Here is an 18,264-nt window from a genome sequence, read left to right as displayed (position 1 = left end):
AATAAATATAAATGAAAATAAATAAATTTATTTTAAAAAAAAGAAGTAAAGGAAGAAATTGGAGAGTACAAAGTAAAACTGTCACTGCAGATAACATGATACTACACATAGAAAATCCTAAAGACACCACCAAAAACCTTCTAGAGCACATCAGTGAATTTGGTAAAGTTGCAAGATACAAAATTAACATAGAGGAATCTGTTGCACTTCTATACGCTAACGTAGAACTATCAGAGAGAGAAATTAAGAGTAAAAATCCCATTTACAATCACATTTAAAAAGAATAAAATACCTAGGAATAAATCTCTTTTTTTAAACTTAGATAGGTTTTTTTTTTTTTTTGGCCATACCACGTGGTTTGTGGGATCTCAGTTCCCCAACCAGGGACTGAACCCAGGCTGCAGCAGTGAAAGCCAAGAATCCTAACGACTAGGCCACCAGGGATCTCCCAGAATAAATCTAATTAAGGAGATAAAGACCTATACTCAGAAAACTATAAGACACTGTTGAAAGAAACTGAAGACAACACAAAGAGATGAAAAGATATACCGGGCTCATGGATTAGAAGAATTAATATTGTTAAAATGACCATATTAACCAAGACAATCTACAGATTCAATGCAATCCCTATTAAAATACCAATGGCATTTTTCACAGAACTAGAAAAAATAATTCTAAAATTTGTATGAAAACACAAAGATGCCAAAGAGCCAAAACAATCTTGAGGAAGAAGAACAAAGCTGGAGATACCATGCTATCTGATTTCAAACTATACTATAAAGCTACAGCAATCAAAACAGCATGGGAATGGCACAAAAACAGACATAGAGATCAGCGAAACAGAACAGAGAGCCTAGAAATGAACCCACACTTATATGGGCAATTAATCTATGGCAAAGGAGAGAAGGAAATACAATGGGGAAAAGACAGTGTCTTCAATAAACAGTGTTGGGAAAACTTGACAATCACATGTGAAAGAATCAAACTGGACTACTTTCTCAAACCATATACAAAAATAAACTCAAAATGGATTAAAGACTTAAATGTAAGACCCTAAAACCATAAAACTTCTAGATGAAAACATAAGCACTCACTCTCTGACATTGGTCTTAGCAATATTTTTGGATATGTCTCCTTAGGTGAGGGAAACAAAAGCAAAAATAAACAAACAGGACTACATCAAACTAAAAAGCTTTTGCACAGTGAAGGAAACTATCAACAAAACAAAAAGGCCACTGACTGAATAAGATAAAATATTTGCAAATATTATATCCAATAACAGATTAATATACAAAATATACAAAGAACTCATATAATTCAACATCAAAAAAATAAACAATCTAATTAAAAAATAGGTATAGGACTATAGACATTTTTTCCAAAGAAGACATACAGATGGCCAAAAGGCACATGAAAAGATGCTCAACATCACTAATCATCAGGGAAATACAACTCAAAATCACAATGAGATATCACCTCACACCTGTCAGAATTGCTATTATCAAAAAGACAACAAATAACAAGTGTTGGTGAGGATATGGAGAAAAGGGAACTCTTGTGCACTGTTGATGGGAATGCAAATTGGTGCAGCCCCTATGGAAAACAGTGTGGAGGTTCCTCAAAAAATTAAAAATAGAACTGACATATGATCCAGCAATTCCACTTCCGAGTATGTATCCAAAGAAAATGAAAACACCAATTAGAAAAGATATATGCACTCCTATGTTTATTGCAGCATTATTTACAACAACCAAGATATGGAAGGAACTTAAATGCCCATCAGAAATGAATGGATAGAAGCCCTGCCCCCACTGTCCCAGGAATGCGTGGATAGCAGCCATGCCTAGGAGATCCATAAGCAGGCGCCAAGAGCTGCCCCCGCTGTCCCTGGAGCACACAGATAACAGCCGCCCCTAGGAGACCTATGAGCAGGTGCCAAGCCCTGCCCCCACTGTCCTGGGAATGCATGGACAGCAGCCGCCTCTAAGAGACCCCTGAGCAGGCGCCAAGCCCTGCCCCCACTATCCCAGGAGAGTGCAAAGGCCACGGTACCTGCACACACCATATCAAAGGGATAACTGCCAGCATATGCTGAGGAAAGAGGCAGCAAGCATACAAACTAAAAGCAGCCCCTCGATTCCGGAAAAGATTGCGGAGTAGAGGGACTTGAGCTCACCTCCTCTCACAAAAACACCAAAATCACAACTAACTGCTGAACAACCATCAACAAAAAAGATTGGAACCTACCAAAAAAGATATTTTACATCCAAAGACAAAGAAGAAGGCACAATGAGATGCTACGAGTGGCGATTTCATGACATAATCAAATCCCATACCCACCAGGTGGGCGACCCACAAACTGGACAATATTTATATCGCAGAGGTTCTCCCACAAGAGTGAGAGTCGTGAGCCCCATGTCTGGCTCCCCAGCCTGAGGGTCTGGCATCGGGAGGAGGAATCCCCAGAGCATTTGGCTTTGAAGGCCAGCGGGGCTTGAGTGCCGGAGTGCCACAGGACTGGGGCAAACAGAGACTCCACTCTTGGAGAGCACACACAAGGTTTCCCATACACTGGGACACAGAACAAAGCAGTAACTCCATAAGAGCTGGGGCTGGACCTACTACGAGTCTTGGAGGGTCTCCTGGGGAGGCAGGGGTCGGCTGTAGATCAATGAGGGGGCAAGGACACTGGTGGCAGAGGACCCAGAGAATATTTTGGCTTGAGTTCTCCCAGAGGTCGCCATTTTAGCATCAAGACCTGGCCCTACCTAACAGCCTACAGGCTCCAGTGCTGGAATGCCTCAGCCCAAACAACCAGCAGGATAGGAACACCCATCAGCATACAGGCTGCCTAAAGCCATACTGAGCTCACAGCCACCTCTAAACACATCCCTTGACATGGCCATGCCCACCAGAGGGACAAGACCCATCTCTACCAACAAGTGGGCAGGGACCAGTCCCTCCCACCAGGAAGCCTGTACAAGCCTCAGGACCAACCTCACTGGCCAGGGGCAGACACCAGAAGCAAGAGGATCTATGCTCCTGCAGCTAGTGGAAAGGAGACCACAAACCCAGAAAGTTAGAAAAAAATGAGATGGCAGAGAAATATGTTCCAGACAAAGGAACAAGATAAAAACCCAAAAGAGGGACTTCCCTGGGGGTCCAGTGGTTAAGAATCCATCTTGCAACGCAGGGGATGCCGGTTTGATCCCTGGTTGGGGAACTAAGATCCCACATGCCGCAGGGCAACTAAGCCCTCATGCCACAACAAGAGAGCCCACGTGCCACAACTACAGAGCCCACGCACTCTGGAGCCTGTGCACCACAACTAGAGAGAAGTCTGTGTGGCACAACTAGAAAGAAGCCTGTGAGCTGCAACAAAAGATCCCGCGTGCCTCAGCTAAGACCCAACGCAGCCAATAAATGAATAAATAAATAAATAAATATTTAAAAAAAACAAAACAAAACAGAAGAACAACTAAGCAAAGTGGAGATAGGCAACCTATCTGAAAAAGAATTTAAAGTAATGATAGTAAAGATAATCCAAGATCTCAGAAAAAGAATGGAGGCACAGATTGAGAAGATACAAGAGATGTTTAACAAAGAGCTAGAAAATTTAAAGAACAAACAAGGACTTCCCTGGTGGCACAGTGGATGAGACTCTGTGCTCCCAATGCAGGGGGCCTGGGTTCAATCCCTGGTCCGGGAACTAGATCCCACATGCATGCCGCAACTAAGAGTTCACATGCCTCAACTAAGGAGCCCACGTGCCGCAACTAAGGAGCCCACCTGCCGCAACTAAGACCCTGTGCAACCAATTAAATAAATAAATATTTTAAAAAATAAAAATAAAAAATAATGAATAAACAGAGATGAACAATACAATAACTGGAATGAAAAATACAGTAGAAGGAATCAATAGCAGAATTGAGGCAGAAGAACGAATAAGTGAGCTGGAAGACAGAATAGTGGAAATCACTGCTGTAGAACAAAATAAAGAAAAAAGAATGAAAAGAAATGAGGACAGTCTCAGAGATCTCTGGGACAACATTAAACGCATGAACATTCACATTACAGGGGTCCCAGAAAGAGAAGAGAGAGAGAAAGGGCCTGAGGAAATAACTGAAGAGATTATAGCTGAAAACTTCCCTAACGTGAGAAAGGGAAGTCCACTCAAGTCCAAGAAGCACAGAGACTCCCATACAAGATAAACTCAAGGAGGAACATGCCAAGACACATATTAATCAAACTGACAAAAATTAAAGACAAAGAAAAAATATTGGGAATTCCCTGGCAGTCCAGTGGTTAGCACTCAGAGCTTTCACTGCCATGGCCTGACTTCGATCCCTGATTGGGAAACTAACGTCCCACAAGCTTCGTGGTGCAGCCAAAAAAAAGATAAACAAAATTGATAAAGCTTTAGCCAGACTCATCAAGAAAAAAAGGGAGAAGACTCAAATCAATAAAATTAGAAATGAAAAAGAAGTTACAACTGACACCACAGAAATACAAAGGATCGTAAAAGACTACCAAAAACAACTACATGCCAACAAAATGGACAACCTAGAAGAAATGGACAAATTCTTAGAAAGATATAACCTTCCAAGACTGAACCAGGAAGAAGTAGAAAATATGAACAGACCAATCACAAGTATTGAAATTGAACCTGTGATTTAAAAACATCCAACAAACAAAAGCCCAGGACCAGATGACTTCACAGGCGAATTCTATCAAACATTTAGAGAAGAGTTACCACCTATCCTTCTAAAACTATTCCCAAAAATTGCGGAGGAAGGAACACTCCCTAGCTCATTCTATGAGGCCACCATCACCCTGATACCAAAACCACACACAGATACCACAAAAAAAGAAAATTACAGGCCAATACCACTGATGAACCGAGACGCAAAAATACTCAACAAAACTAGCAAACCGAATCCAGCAACAGATTAAAAGGATCATACACCATGATCTGGACTTTCCTTGTGGCTCAGTGGTTAAGAATCCACCTGCCAATGCAGGGGACATGGGTTTGAGCCTTGGTCTGGGAAGATCCCACATGCCGTGCAGCAACTAAGCCCGTGTGCCACAACTACTGAGCCTGCACTCTACAGCCCACGAGCCACAACTACTGAGCCCACATGCCACAACTAATGAAGTCTGTGCACCTGGAGCCCGTGCTCCTCAACAAGAGAGGCCACTGCAACGAAGAGGAGCCCCTGCTCGCCGCAACTAGAGAGGGCCCATGTGCAGCAATGAAGACCCAACACAGCCAAAAATAAAAAGATAAATAAATTTATTTTTAAAAAAAAAAGGATCATACACCATGATCAAGTGGAATTTATCCCAGGCATGCAAGGGTTCTTCAATATCCACAAATCAATCAATGTGATACACCACATTAACAAACTGAAGAATAAAAACCATATGTTCATCTCAATAGATGCAGAAAAAGCTTTTGACAAAAATCCAACACCCATTTATGATAAACACCCTCCAGAAAGTGGGCGTAGAGGGAACTTACCTCAACATAATAAAGGCCATATATGACAAGCCCACAGCTAACATCATCCTCAATGGTGAAAAGCTGAAAGCATTCCCCCTAACATCAGGAACAAGGCAAGGATGTCCACTCTTGCCACTTTTCTTCAACATAGTTTTGGAAGTCCTAGCCACAGCAATCAGAGAAGAAAAAGAAATAAAAGGAATCCAAGTCTGAAAAGAAGAAGTAAAGTTGTCACTGTTTGCAGATGACATGATACTATACACAGAGAATTCTAAAGACGCTACCAGAAAACTACTAGAGCTCATCAATGAATTTGGTAAAGTTGCAGGATACAAAATTAATACACAGAAATCTCTTGCGTTTCTATACACTAACAATGAAAGATCAGAAAGAGAAATTAAGGAAACGATCCCATTTACCATCACGTCAAAAAGAATAAAATACCTAGGAATAAACCTACCTAAGAGACAAAAGACCTGTACTCTGAAAACTATAAGACGCTGATGAAAGAAATCAAAGATGACACAAACAGTTGGAAAGATATACCATGTTCTTGGATTGGAAGAATCAATAATGTCAAAATGACTATACTACCCAAGGCAATCTACAGACTCAATGCAATCCCTATCAAATTACCAATGGCATTTTTCACAGAACTAGAAAAAAAAATTTTTTTAATTAGTATGGAAACACAAAAGACCCCGAATAGCCAAAACAGAGCTAGAAAAACAGAGCTGGAGGACTCATGCTCCCTGACGTCAGACAATGCTACAAAGCTACAGTCATCAAAACAGTATGGTACTGGCACAAAAACAGAAATACAGATTAATGGAACAGGGTAGAAAGCCCAGAAATAATCCCACACATCTATGGCCAACTAATCTATGACAAAGGAAGCAAGACTATAAAATGGAGGAAAGGTAGTCTCTTCAATAAATGGTGCTGGGAAAACTGCACAGCTACATGTAAAAAAATGAAATTAGAACATTCTTTAACACCATACACAAAATTAAACTCAAAATGGATTAAAGGCCTAAATGTAAGACTGGATACTATAAAACTCTTAGAGGAAAACATAGGCAGAACACTCTTTGACATAAATCGCAGCAATATCTTTTTGGATCCACCTCCTAGAGTACTGGAAATAAAAACAAAAATAAACAAATGGGCCTTAAATAAACTTAAAACCTTTTGCACAGCAAAGGAAACCATAAACAAAACGAAAAGACAACCCACAGAGTGGGAGAAAATATTTGCAAACAATGTGACCGACAAGGGATTAGTCTCCAAAATTTACAAACAGCTCATGTGGCTCAATATCAAAAAACAAACAACCCAATCCAAAAATGGGCAGAAGGCCTAAATAGACATTTCTCCAAAGAAGATATACAGATTGTCAACAAACACATGAAAGGATGCTCAACATCACTAATCATTAGAGAAATGCAAATCAAAACTACAATGAGGTATCACCTCACACCAGTCAGAATGGCCATCATCAAAAAATCTACAAACAATAAATGCTGGAGAGGGTGTGGAGAAAAGGGAACCCTCTTGCATTGTTGGTGGGAATGTAAATTGATACAGCCACTATGGAGAACAGTAGGGAGGTTCCTTAAAAAACTAAAAACAGAATTACCATATGATCCAGCCATCCCCCATGACTCCCAAAAACAGTCATGTACCACAATGTTCATTGCAGCACTATTTACAGTAGCCAGGACATGGAAGCAACCTAAGTGTCCATCGACAGATGAATGGATAAAGATGTGGCACATATACACAATGGAATATTACTCAGCCATAAAAAGAAACAAAATTGAGTTATTTATAGTGAGGTGGATGGACCTAGAGTCTGTCATACAGAGTGAAATTAGTCAGAAAGAGAAAAATACTATATGCTAACACATATATATATGGAATCTAAAAAAAAAAAAAAGGTTCTGAAGAACCTAGAGGCGGGACAGGAATAAAGATGCAGACGTAGGGAATGGACTTGAGGACATGGGGAGGGGGAAGGGTAAGCTGAGATGAAGTGAGAGAGTGGCATTGACATATATACACTACCAAATGTAAAATAGATAGCTAGTGGGAAGCAGCCACATGGCGCAGGGAGATCAGCTCGGTGCTTTGTGACCACCTAGAGGCGTGGGATAGGGAGGGTGGGAGGGAGACGCAAGAGGGAGGAGATATGGGGATATATGTATATGTACAGCTGATTCACTTTGTTATAGAGCATCAACTAACACAACAATGTAAATCAATTATACTCCAATAAAAATGTTTTCAAAAAAATGGGCAAAATGACCTAAAGAGACATTTCTCCAAAGAAGACATACAGATGGCCAAGAGGCACATGAAATGATGCTCAACATCGCTAATTGTTAGAGAAATGCAAATCAAAACTACCATGAGGTATCACCTCACACCAGTCAGAATGGCCATCATCAAAAAGTCTACAAACAATAAATTCTGGAGAGGGTGTAGAGAAAAGGGAACCCTCTTACACTGTTGGGGGAATGTAAATTGGTACAGCCACTATGGAGAACAGTACAGAGTTTCCTTAAAAAATGACATATAGAACTACCATGTAATCCAGCAATCCCACTCCTGGGTATATATCTGGAGAAAACCATAATTCAAAAAGATACATGCACCTCAATGTTCAGTGCAGCACTATTTACAATAGCCAAGACATGGAAGCAACCTAAATGTCCACTGACAGAGGAATGGATACAAAAGATGCAGTACATATACACAATGGAATATTACTCAGTCATAAAAAAGAATGAAATAATGCCATTTGCAGCAACATGGATGGATCTAGAGATTATCATACTGGGTGAATTAAGTCAGACAGAGAAAGACAAATATCATATATCACTCATATGTAGAATCTAATTTTTAGAAAATGATACAGGGGCTTCCCTGGTGGCGCAGTGGTTGAGAATCTGCCTGCTAATGCAGGGGACACGGGTTCAATACCTGTTCTGGGAAGATACCACATGCCACGGAGCAACTAGGCCCATGAGCCACAACTACTGAGCCTGCGCATCTGGAGCCTGTGCTCCGCAACAAGAGAGGCCACAATAGTGAAGAGGCCCACGCACCGCGATGAAGAGTGGCCCCCGCGTGCCATAACTAGAGAAAGCCCTCGCACAGAAACGAAGACCTAACACAGCCAAAAATAAATAAATAAATAAATAAATAAATAAATAAATAAAAGATTACTATTAAAAAAATGATACAAAAGAACTTATCTACAAAACAGAAACAGACTTACAGATAACAAAAAAACAAACTTATGGTTACCAAAGGGGAAATGTGGTGGGCGAGGTGGGGGGGAATCAGGAGCTTGGGATTAACATAGACACACTACTATATATAAGATAGATAACCAACAAGGACCTACTGTACAGCACAGGGAACTCTACTCAATATTCTGTGATAACCTATATGAGAAAAGAATCTGAAAAAGAATTAATATATGTATATGTATAACTGAATGACTTTGCCATACACCTGAAACTAATACAACATTGTAAATCAAATATATCCCAATAAAACTTAAAAACAAACAAACAAAAATGAATGGATAAAGAAAATGTGACATATATATATACTGTGGAATATTACTCAGCCATTAAAAAGAATGAAATCTGCCATTTGCAACAATATGGATGGCCTTAGAGGGTATTATGTTAAGTGAAATGAGTCAGAGAGAGAAAGACAAATACATATGATTTCACTTATATGTGGAATCTAAAAAACAAAACAAACATAACAGAAACAGAGTCAGAGATACAGAGAACAAACAAGTGGTTGTCAAAGGGGAGGAAAATGGGGGGAGGAGAAAGATGAGGGAGATTAAGAGGCACAAACTTCCTGCTATAAAATAAATGAGTCATGGGTATGAAATGCACAGTGCAGGGAATATAGTCAATAATTATATAATATCTTTGTATGGTGACAGATAGTAACTATACTTATCATGGTGATCATTTTTAAATGTATAGAAATATCAAATCACTATGAGGTATACCAGGAACTAACATATAATACGGTAGGTCAAATGCAGTTCAAAAACAAACAAACTTATAGGAAGAGAGATCAGATTTGTGGTTACCAGAGGCAGGGGGTACAGAGAGGGACACTGGATGAAGGCAGTCAAAGGGTACAAACTTCCAGTTACAAGATAAATAAATACCAGGGATGCAATACACAACATGACAAATATAATTAACACTGTTGTACATAATATATGTAAGTGAAAAGAGCAAATTCTACGAGTTCTCATCACAAGGAAAAAATTTTTTTCCATTTCTTTAATTTTGTATCTATACAAGATAATGGATGTTCACTAAACTTACTGTGGTAATCATTCTATGATGTATGTAGGTCAAATCATTATGCAGTATACCTTAAACTTACACAGTACTATATGTCAATTATGATTTCAATAAAACTGGGAGAAAAAAAAATCTGAGAAATGTCACTGCCAAGAGGAGCCTATGGAGATACAATGACTAAATGTAATGTAGTAGCTCTGCAACAGAAAAAGGACATCAGGTAAAATCTAAGTAAATCTAATAAAGTATGAACTTTAGTTAATAAAAAAAAAAGGAAAGGAAAGGAAGATGACAATGTCCTATCAAATGGCTCAAGGGTACATTTGAACTGGCAAAAGAATCAGTAAACCTGAAGATGGATCGACAGAGATTATGCATTCCAAATAACAGAGAGAAAAAAGAACAAAGAAAAATGAAAACAGAGCCCCAGAGAAATATGAGGCACCATTAAGTGCACTAACATATGCATAAAGGGAGCATTAGAAGGAGAAAAGAAAGAGAAAGGAGCATAAAAAAATATTAAAAGAAATAATGGCTGAAAAGTTGCCAAATTTATTGAAATCATTAATTTATATATCCAGGGAGCTCAGTGAAGTTCCAGTAGGATAAAGGCAAAGAGATCCAAGAAAGACACATCATGCTCAAAATGCTAAAGCCAAAGACAAGAAAATCTTGAAAGCAGAAGAGAAAATCAATTGATCACTTACAAAGGATCCCAATAACATTAATAGCTGACTTCTCATCAGACACAATGGAAGGTTTCCCCCTAAGATCACCTGGACTATTATTCACCAATAAAAAGGAATGAAGTACTGATACATACTACAACATTTATGTATTAGTTACATTACTAACTTGGACACTAAATATTCCTTTTTTCCTTCATTATGGAGGCCCAGATTTTTCTGGAAGGTGCTTGGGCAGTTCTGTTTTATCACTAATGCTATAAGACCCACAGAATTGTAGCTCCTTAAAACTTACCGATTAGAAACAATCTAGTTTGCCTCTTTACCACCATTTGAGTGACTCAAGCATTACAGGGCTGGGTATGAAGTAAGCTGCTCTCTGTTGTGCTGACACATCAAGGTGGACCAGGGTAATGGCTCCCAAAGCTGAGTCTACTTGCTGGTTTGGTCCCTAAGGAAGTTTTTACTCATCTGCAATGAAATGAGAAAAATAAGCACAGTGCATAAAGTTTTTCATAAAGTTAATGCTATTCAGTATAAACAACTTATTGTACATTTGTGTCCAACTCAGGATGTTAAAATATTATTTTAACACAGAAAATAAATAGAAAATAGTGGGAATAATAATACTGGTAGTTTTAAGGTCCTTATCCGATACAACATAATGGTGACAACCCTTTGTTGGTATCCCTATTTATTTTTATTTTACCAGTCTATAAAATCCAAAAGTCTGAGAGCCAACTCCCTTGGGATGCCATTGTGTAACTGGGAAGTACGGGGAGCCATGCGTCCCCTTCTCTGTCCTCCATGCTTTATTTATAATGAGGCTTGAACTGCAGGGTAGTTGTAGCAGGAACTGATTTTTGCATAGGTCATGGGTGACCACTGCAATCCCTACAGAGCTGGAGAGACAAGACCCCCAATTATCAGCAAACCATGGGAATCGCTCCACACCCCACCTACAAAGGACTATGTGTGGCTGTCTGTAGCATAAAAATATAAATAAAACTTTCACTGAGAGGTTGGACTATGACCTTGCCCAAGCTAAAGCAGTATTGCATAGCATGGACGCTGGAGTTAGACAGACATGAGTCCAAACCTGGGCTCTTCCATAATTAGCAGTGAGACCTAACCTCTTTGTGCCTCAGTTTCCCAACAATAAAGTAGAGCTAATAATAGTGAGTTTTGTGAGGATTAAATAGAAATGCATATAAATAGCATAGTATATAGTAAATGGTCAATAAATTTTTGCCATGATAATTTGTAGCTATTGTCCACCATAGTGTAGAGCCTACAGTAGACTATAGGGTCCCTCTCTCCCCCCACCCATTTCTCAGTAATAAAATGGGCAATGCCTGACTTTAGCCACAGTTCTCAATTCTCTGTAGATGAGTTACATGTAGCTGTCCCTTTATCTTATGTGTACCAAGAGTTAACTATAAAAATGCCCTTTTAAAACCAAAGTGTGGGACTTCCCTGGTGGCGCAGTGGTTAAGAATCCGCCTGCCAATGCAGGGGACATGGGTTCGAGCCCTGGTCCAGGAAGATCCCACATGCCGCGGAGCAACTAAGCCCGTGTGCCACAACTACTGAGCCTGAGATCTAGAGCCCACGAGCCACAACTACTGAAGCCCGCACACCTAGAGCCCGTGCTCTGCAACAAGAGAAGCCACTGCAATGAGAAGCCTGCGCATGGCAACAAAGAGTAGCCCCCGCTTGCCACAAATAAAGCCCACGCACAGCAACAAAGACCCAATGCAGCTGAAAATAAACAAATAAAATAAATTTATTAAAAAAAAATTCTAAAACCGAAGTGTGTATGCATCACAAAATTTGTTTTACATTATTATCTAACATTTACTAAGCACTATTTGCCAGGTACTATACTAAGTAGTTTTCCTGAATTATCTCTTTTAAACCTTATCACAATGCCAAGAGGTAAATTTGATTGATACCCACATTTACAAGTGAGGAAAGTAAAGCCTAGGGGGAAGGCACAAAAACACCACATTCACTTTGCCTGATGTCACACAACCAGTAAAGGGCAAAAGAAAACACAGACCTTGATTTGTCTGGTTCTAAAGCCCTTACTCCTCATCCCTGTGCACTACTGCCTCCCTTTGGCTCCTTGTTTCCTCTCCTTCACACTAAATATATCCAGGGGTATAGACCTAAATATTCTCATTTTATAGACAGACAGATTGAGGCTGAGAGAGAAGCTAACACCACACAAATACTCTCACCAGAGCTCAGAATTGAGGGCCTTTTCCTGCCTTATCTCTGCAGGTGCGCATCAATATAAGTACGGTAAGAACCGAGCTGAGGAGGATGCCAGGAGGTACCTGGTAGAAAAAGAAAAGCTGGAGAAAGAGAAAGAGACAATCCGGACAGAGCTGATGGCACTGCGGCAGGAAAAGAGGGAACTAAAGGAAGCCGTTCGGAACAGCCCAGGTATCTATGTGGGTGTGGTCCTGAGCACAAGGGGGTCTCATCCTTGACACCTCCCCTGGCATCTGCCACCTGGTTTCTTACCAGGAATAGGTGGGCTTCTCCTCCCCTTTCTCCTCCCCCTCCTCCTCCTCCTCCTCATCATCATCCTCTCTCCTGACTAATGGAAGTGCCACTGATTTAATAACTGCTTTTAGAGTGAGAAGATGAAAAAGTGTACAAATGTGTACACTTAATGTGGTAAAATGAGATCTGATTTTAGAAATGCTAAAATGTGAAAATCAGAGTGTGCCTTAGAATCATGGAAGAGATACTTTGAACCTCACATTAACTCATTCATTCACAGATATGCACTGAGCACCCAAATGTGTGATACATTGGTTCAGGTACTGGGAATAACGGATGGTGACACTACCAGGATCCTCTTCTGAAATCCAGGACCGTGACCTCTGCAGGCCCTGCATGCCCTGGGCTCCTCTGCACCCCACTTTCTGCTGTGTTTCTGTTGAATTCTCTGTATAGCTGCAGTTCAGCACACTTTCAGCCTGAGGTTTCTGAACATGCTGGAGGGAACAGAGGTCCTGTCCTTATAAAGAATACATCCAAGGTCACATAGCCCCAAGAGAATCTAATGGAACCTATGGACCCTTTCCTAAGGGAGAAAACCCCCACAAATCACAATGTTGCAAACAATTTCAGGAGCTCCTGTGCCCCCAGAGTCATAGATTGCCTGGGAGTCCACGAGCCTCAGGTTGAGAAGTTCTGGCTTAAAGACTTGTTCTGTGTGGCTAGGAACCAGAATCAATGGGAAGAAGGCACATAAAGGCAGTTTGGTTTCTGGGCTTCCCTGGTGGCTCAGTGGTTAAGAATCCACCTGCCAATGCAGGGGACACGGGTTCGAGCCCTGGTCTGGGAAGATCCCACATGCCACAGAGCAACTAAGCCCGTGTGCCACAATTACTGAGCCTGCGCTCTAGAGCCCGTGAGCCACAACTACTGAGCCCACGTGCCACAACTACTGAGCCCATGTGCCACAACTACTGAAGCCTGCGCACCTAGAGCCCGTGCTCTGCAACAAGAGAAGCCACCGCAATGAGAAGACTGCGCACCACAATGAAGAGTAGCCCCCGCTTGTCACAACTAGAGAAAGTCTGCACGCAGCAACAAAGACCCAACACAGCCAAAAATAGATAAAATAAATTTTTTTTAAATTATTAAAAAAAAAAAAAGGCAGTTTGGTTTCAATATAAAGAACTTTCTAAGAGTCAGAACTAGGGTATGGAGCAGGTCAACTTGACTGTCCAAACTTGCCCTGCTCAGTTTTTTTCTATAGCATATCAGTTTTTGACATCTTAGATTTATTATATTTATTATATTGTTTTCTCTCCCTCCCTCCCTCCCTCCCTCTCTCTCTCTCTCTCTCTCACACACACACACACACACACACACACACACACACACACACACACACACACAGTTGTAAGTTCAATAAGGGCAAAGATCTTTGCCTGTTTTGTTCACTGATATATCCCAAGGGCACAGAACTGTGCCCGGTACCTAGCAAGCGCTCAATAACTATTTACTGAATGAACGAATGAATGAATGAATGAACAAATGAATGAAAAGAACAACCATTACTAGAAAACACTCCAGTGCAGCCTCCTCAGGACAAACAATGGAACTAATCTTTAAACGTGGTAAGATCCAAAACAGCTCTTGGCACGAAGAAGGTCCTAATATAGGTTTGTTGGCTTAAACTGAATAAGCAGCAAAATCCTAGCAGGAACTTGTGATCAATGTAAAGCCTGTGTTATGATTCTTGGTTACAAGTAAGAGAAACCAAAGTCAAACTGGCTTAGAAATGAAAAGAAAAATGTAATTGGAAACTTAAGTGATCAGATATAACAGGGTCCAGGGACTTAAATGATGTCACCAGGAAACATATTTCTCTAATTCTTGCTTCTGCCTTCCCCTACACTGGTTTCATTCTCTGCCCCTCATGGTGGTATAAAGGCTACAGAGCTCTAGCCGTCACCCAATCCGTGCAGCCACTCCAGCAGAGAGGCTTCTCTTCCCGATAGCCCCCATAAACACCTCGGGATTCACTTTGATTGAACCAGCTTTGATCCCTAAACCAACCACTGTGACCAAAAAATGAGATATAATTATGGGCCAGGTCTAAGTTATGTGCCAATCCCCTGAACTAGGAGTGAAGTCATCCCCATCCAAACTACAGGGAATGAGAGGAGAATGGGGAAATGGGTATTGGGCAGATAAAAACCACACACCCCTGCATGGAGCTGGAACCCCAGGTCCAAAGTCCATCCCTTAACAAGGAGTGAGGCCTGGAAAGGCCCTCTGGGAAGGCAGACTAGGGCCTGAGGCCCTGCCAAACTCCCTGATGCTTCTGGCCAAACCAGGCTCAGCTATATCTCATAGATGTCTTTGGACACAGGGGCAAAGTTAAAAGCTCTGGAAGAGGCCTTGGCCACCCTGGAAGCTCAGTGTAGGGCGAAGGAAGAGGGCCGTATCGACCTGGAGCTGCGGCTGGTGGCTGTGAAGGAGCGCTTGCAGCAGTCCCTGGCAGGGGGCCCAGCCCTGGGGCTCTCCGTGAACAGCAAGAACAAGAGCGGGGTGAGTCTACTCCCTTTTGCACCAGGGGCAGCTGCTCCTCAATCCCCTCATATGCTACAGATCTTCATGATCATTCTTTGGGGGTAGGAGTTATGCTTATTTACAAATGAGAAAGCTGAGGCCCTAAGAGGAGAGGAAACATGCCATAAGTGGCACAGCTATGAAAGAGACTCTTGGAGCAAGTTCTCTGGCCTGTGTTCTCTCCACTGAAGCACTACTATTTGACTTTTTATCCTGAATGTGATCTTAGAAGTGGCCTTGGGGTTATTGATAATAATAATATACAATACTGAATAAGAATAACAAATTTGTATTGCTCAATTACCACAGGCCAGTACAGCATCTTAACCTGTATGATTTCACACAATCTTCGCAGCAGTCCTATGAGGTAGTATTATGTGTATTCACCCCATATGACAGACAAGGAAACTAAGGTTCAGATGTTGCATTACGTGCTCAAGGTCACTCAGTTAAGTGGGAGACAGGATCCCAAACCCAGGAAGTCTGACTCCAGAGCCTTGCTTTAGCCACCAGGCACATGCCCTCTCCTAGGTTCCCCAGTGTACCAGTCCCTGTACTCAGGGCTTTGAATCCATTATCTCTAATGCTCCCAGCAACCATCACCTTGAATGGGATGTCCTCAGGGAGAACTTCACGGACCTCAGTCTGTATCAGTGTCTCAACCTCAGCACTACTGCCAATAATTTTTTGTAGGACTGTCATGTGCATTGTAAGATATTTAGTAGCATCCCTGGCCTCTACCCACTTGATGCCAGTAGCTCCATGCCCAGTTATGACGACCAAAAATGTCTCCAGAAATTGCCAAATGTCCCCTGGGAGGACGAAACTGCCCCCATTTGGGAACCACTGGTCTAAACTAACAACAGTCCCATCTGTTATTCTGCCTCATAGCACTTAACCACAATTTGTGTGTGAATATATGTATATGTATACATGTATATATAGTATATTCATGTCCTTACTTTCTGTCTCCCCCACTAGATTGTATTTGTATTAAGAACTGGACTATGTCTGTTTTGTTTATCATTATAGCCCTAGTCCTTCAGAATCTGAAAAATAGTAGAAGTGCAATAAATGTTTGTCAAATGAATAAATGTTATACCTGCTTTTACACAAGGAAATGGAGACTCAGAGAGATGAAATAACTGGTCTGATGTGAGTTGTCATTGGGAACAGTATTCCTATTGCTGTCCAAGGTCAGGCCACACCTCATGACTCTAAAGCCAGAGCAGTTTCTTCCACTCCTACACTTCCACTCCGTGGGGCATTTCCAACCTCATTTACAGAAGAAGGGCTTAGGGGCTAGGGACAAAACAACTTCCCAGAGTCACAGAGGGCTGGTGGAGGAGTAGAAGTGGTTCCCTCATCCCAGCTGCTTCCTCCCACCAGCATGCCCTGATGTTCACATTCCACAGGGCTTTCCTCTCCACTTTTGATCCTTGTGATGGCCTTTGGAGACAGAGGGTCTTCTCTAAATTCCTTACAGGCTTAGCCATTAGTATGTCACACTCAAGGAACTACATTCAGCAAGGTACTAAGCAATCACCTGGAAAATATGAGTAAAGGCAGTGTAGAAAATGTGAAGGAATACAGGAGAGAGGTTAAGAGACAGGACTGTGGGATTTGAATCCCAACTGTCTCACTCACCAGCCTTCTGGCCTTGAGCAGTGACTTGACCTCATTTTCCTTATCTGTAAAATGGGACAACATAATAATAGTACCTGCTTTATAGGATTGAAAAGGCTAGATGAGCTAACCTGGTCCATAGTGAGGGTTCAGTAATTTTAATTTTAGTAATTTTAGTCATTAACTTTATTCCAAGGCCCTCAAGTATCTTTTAGCCCTCACCCTGTCTGATGCTGACATGTTTGCACAGTGCCTTCTACTTGCATTCTTTTGAGGGCAGGCTGGGTGTAAGTAGCGAGCACTAGACCTCACCTATGTAACTATTTCTTGTCATCAACAGGAAACTGCAAATAAACCCCAGAACGATGCCCCAGAGCAACCTCTCCCTGTCAATTGTGTTTCTGAGCTGCGGAAGAGGAGCCCATCCATCGTAACCTCCAACCAAGGAAGAGTGCTACAAAAAGCCAAGGTACGGCCATAGATCACCTAATCAAAATTCAGAGATCTGAAAGCTTCCTTTCTATGGAACCTCACCAAGAACCAAAAAGTCAGCTAGTGAGAAAGGCAGAGAACTGCCAATATATCCATGCAGTAAAACTCAAGAACTTTGCTCAGAGGGCAAGACCTTCAAATCTCCTTCAGAACCTACTTATTCTTTCTTAACACATAGTTCTAACAAGCTTTGGTTTCTGAGCCTACAATATGTTTTGAGACATGAAAGGCCCCATTTCGTAGGTGAGGAAACTAAGTGAAGGGACTTGCCCAAGGTTACGCAGGGCATCAATGAGAGAGCTGGGATGCAAATCCATCTCTTCCAAGTCCATAGCTCACTCCATGATACTGGTCCACAGTACTATCTCTGAAACTTGTGTTTCAGAACTTCTTGAATTTTAGAAAGGTAATATGGTGCATATAATATATATGATGAAAAACCCCAAGTTCTCAGGAGGTACTCTGTAAGCAAACACATTGATAATTCTATAGCAAGACACAT

At 41.3% G+C, this 18,264-nt stretch overlaps 1 protein-coding gene and 1 long non-coding RNA gene across 5 annotated transcripts in view; one reads left to right on the top strand and one right to left on the bottom strand.

Moving 5' to 3' along the window:
* LOC309657205 overlaps positions 1–18,264 on the bottom strand; it is a 131,518-nt gene that overhangs the window by 107,677 nt on the left and 5,577 nt on the right. For all 4 annotated transcript variants that reach the window (XR_014261693.1, XR_014261694.1, XR_014261695.1 and 1 more), the window contains exon 2: positions 10,837–11,012. This is a non-coding gene — a long non-coding RNA (uncharacterized lncRNA). The remainder of the gene's footprint in view (positions 1–10,836; positions 11,013–18,264) is intronic.
* Positions 1–18,264, top strand: part of AFAP1L1 (actin filament associated protein 1 like 1) — a 75,845-nt gene that overhangs the window by 54,240 nt on the left and 3,341 nt on the right. Inside the window, 3 exon segments of the mRNA XM_082454107.1 lie at positions 12,828–12,992; positions 15,445–15,623; positions 17,611–17,739. Of these exon segments, the coding sequence (XP_082310233.1) occupies positions 12,828–12,992; positions 15,445–15,623; positions 17,611–17,739 (473 nt within the window).

Source organism: Balaenoptera physalus (genome assembly GCF_965194825.1).
Source record: "Balaenoptera physalus genome assembly, chromosome: 3".
NCBI lineage: Eukaryota > Metazoa > Chordata > Mammalia > Artiodactyla > Balaenopteridae > Balaenoptera > Balaenoptera physalus.
This window is presented reverse-complemented; position numbering and strand designations above follow the sequence as displayed.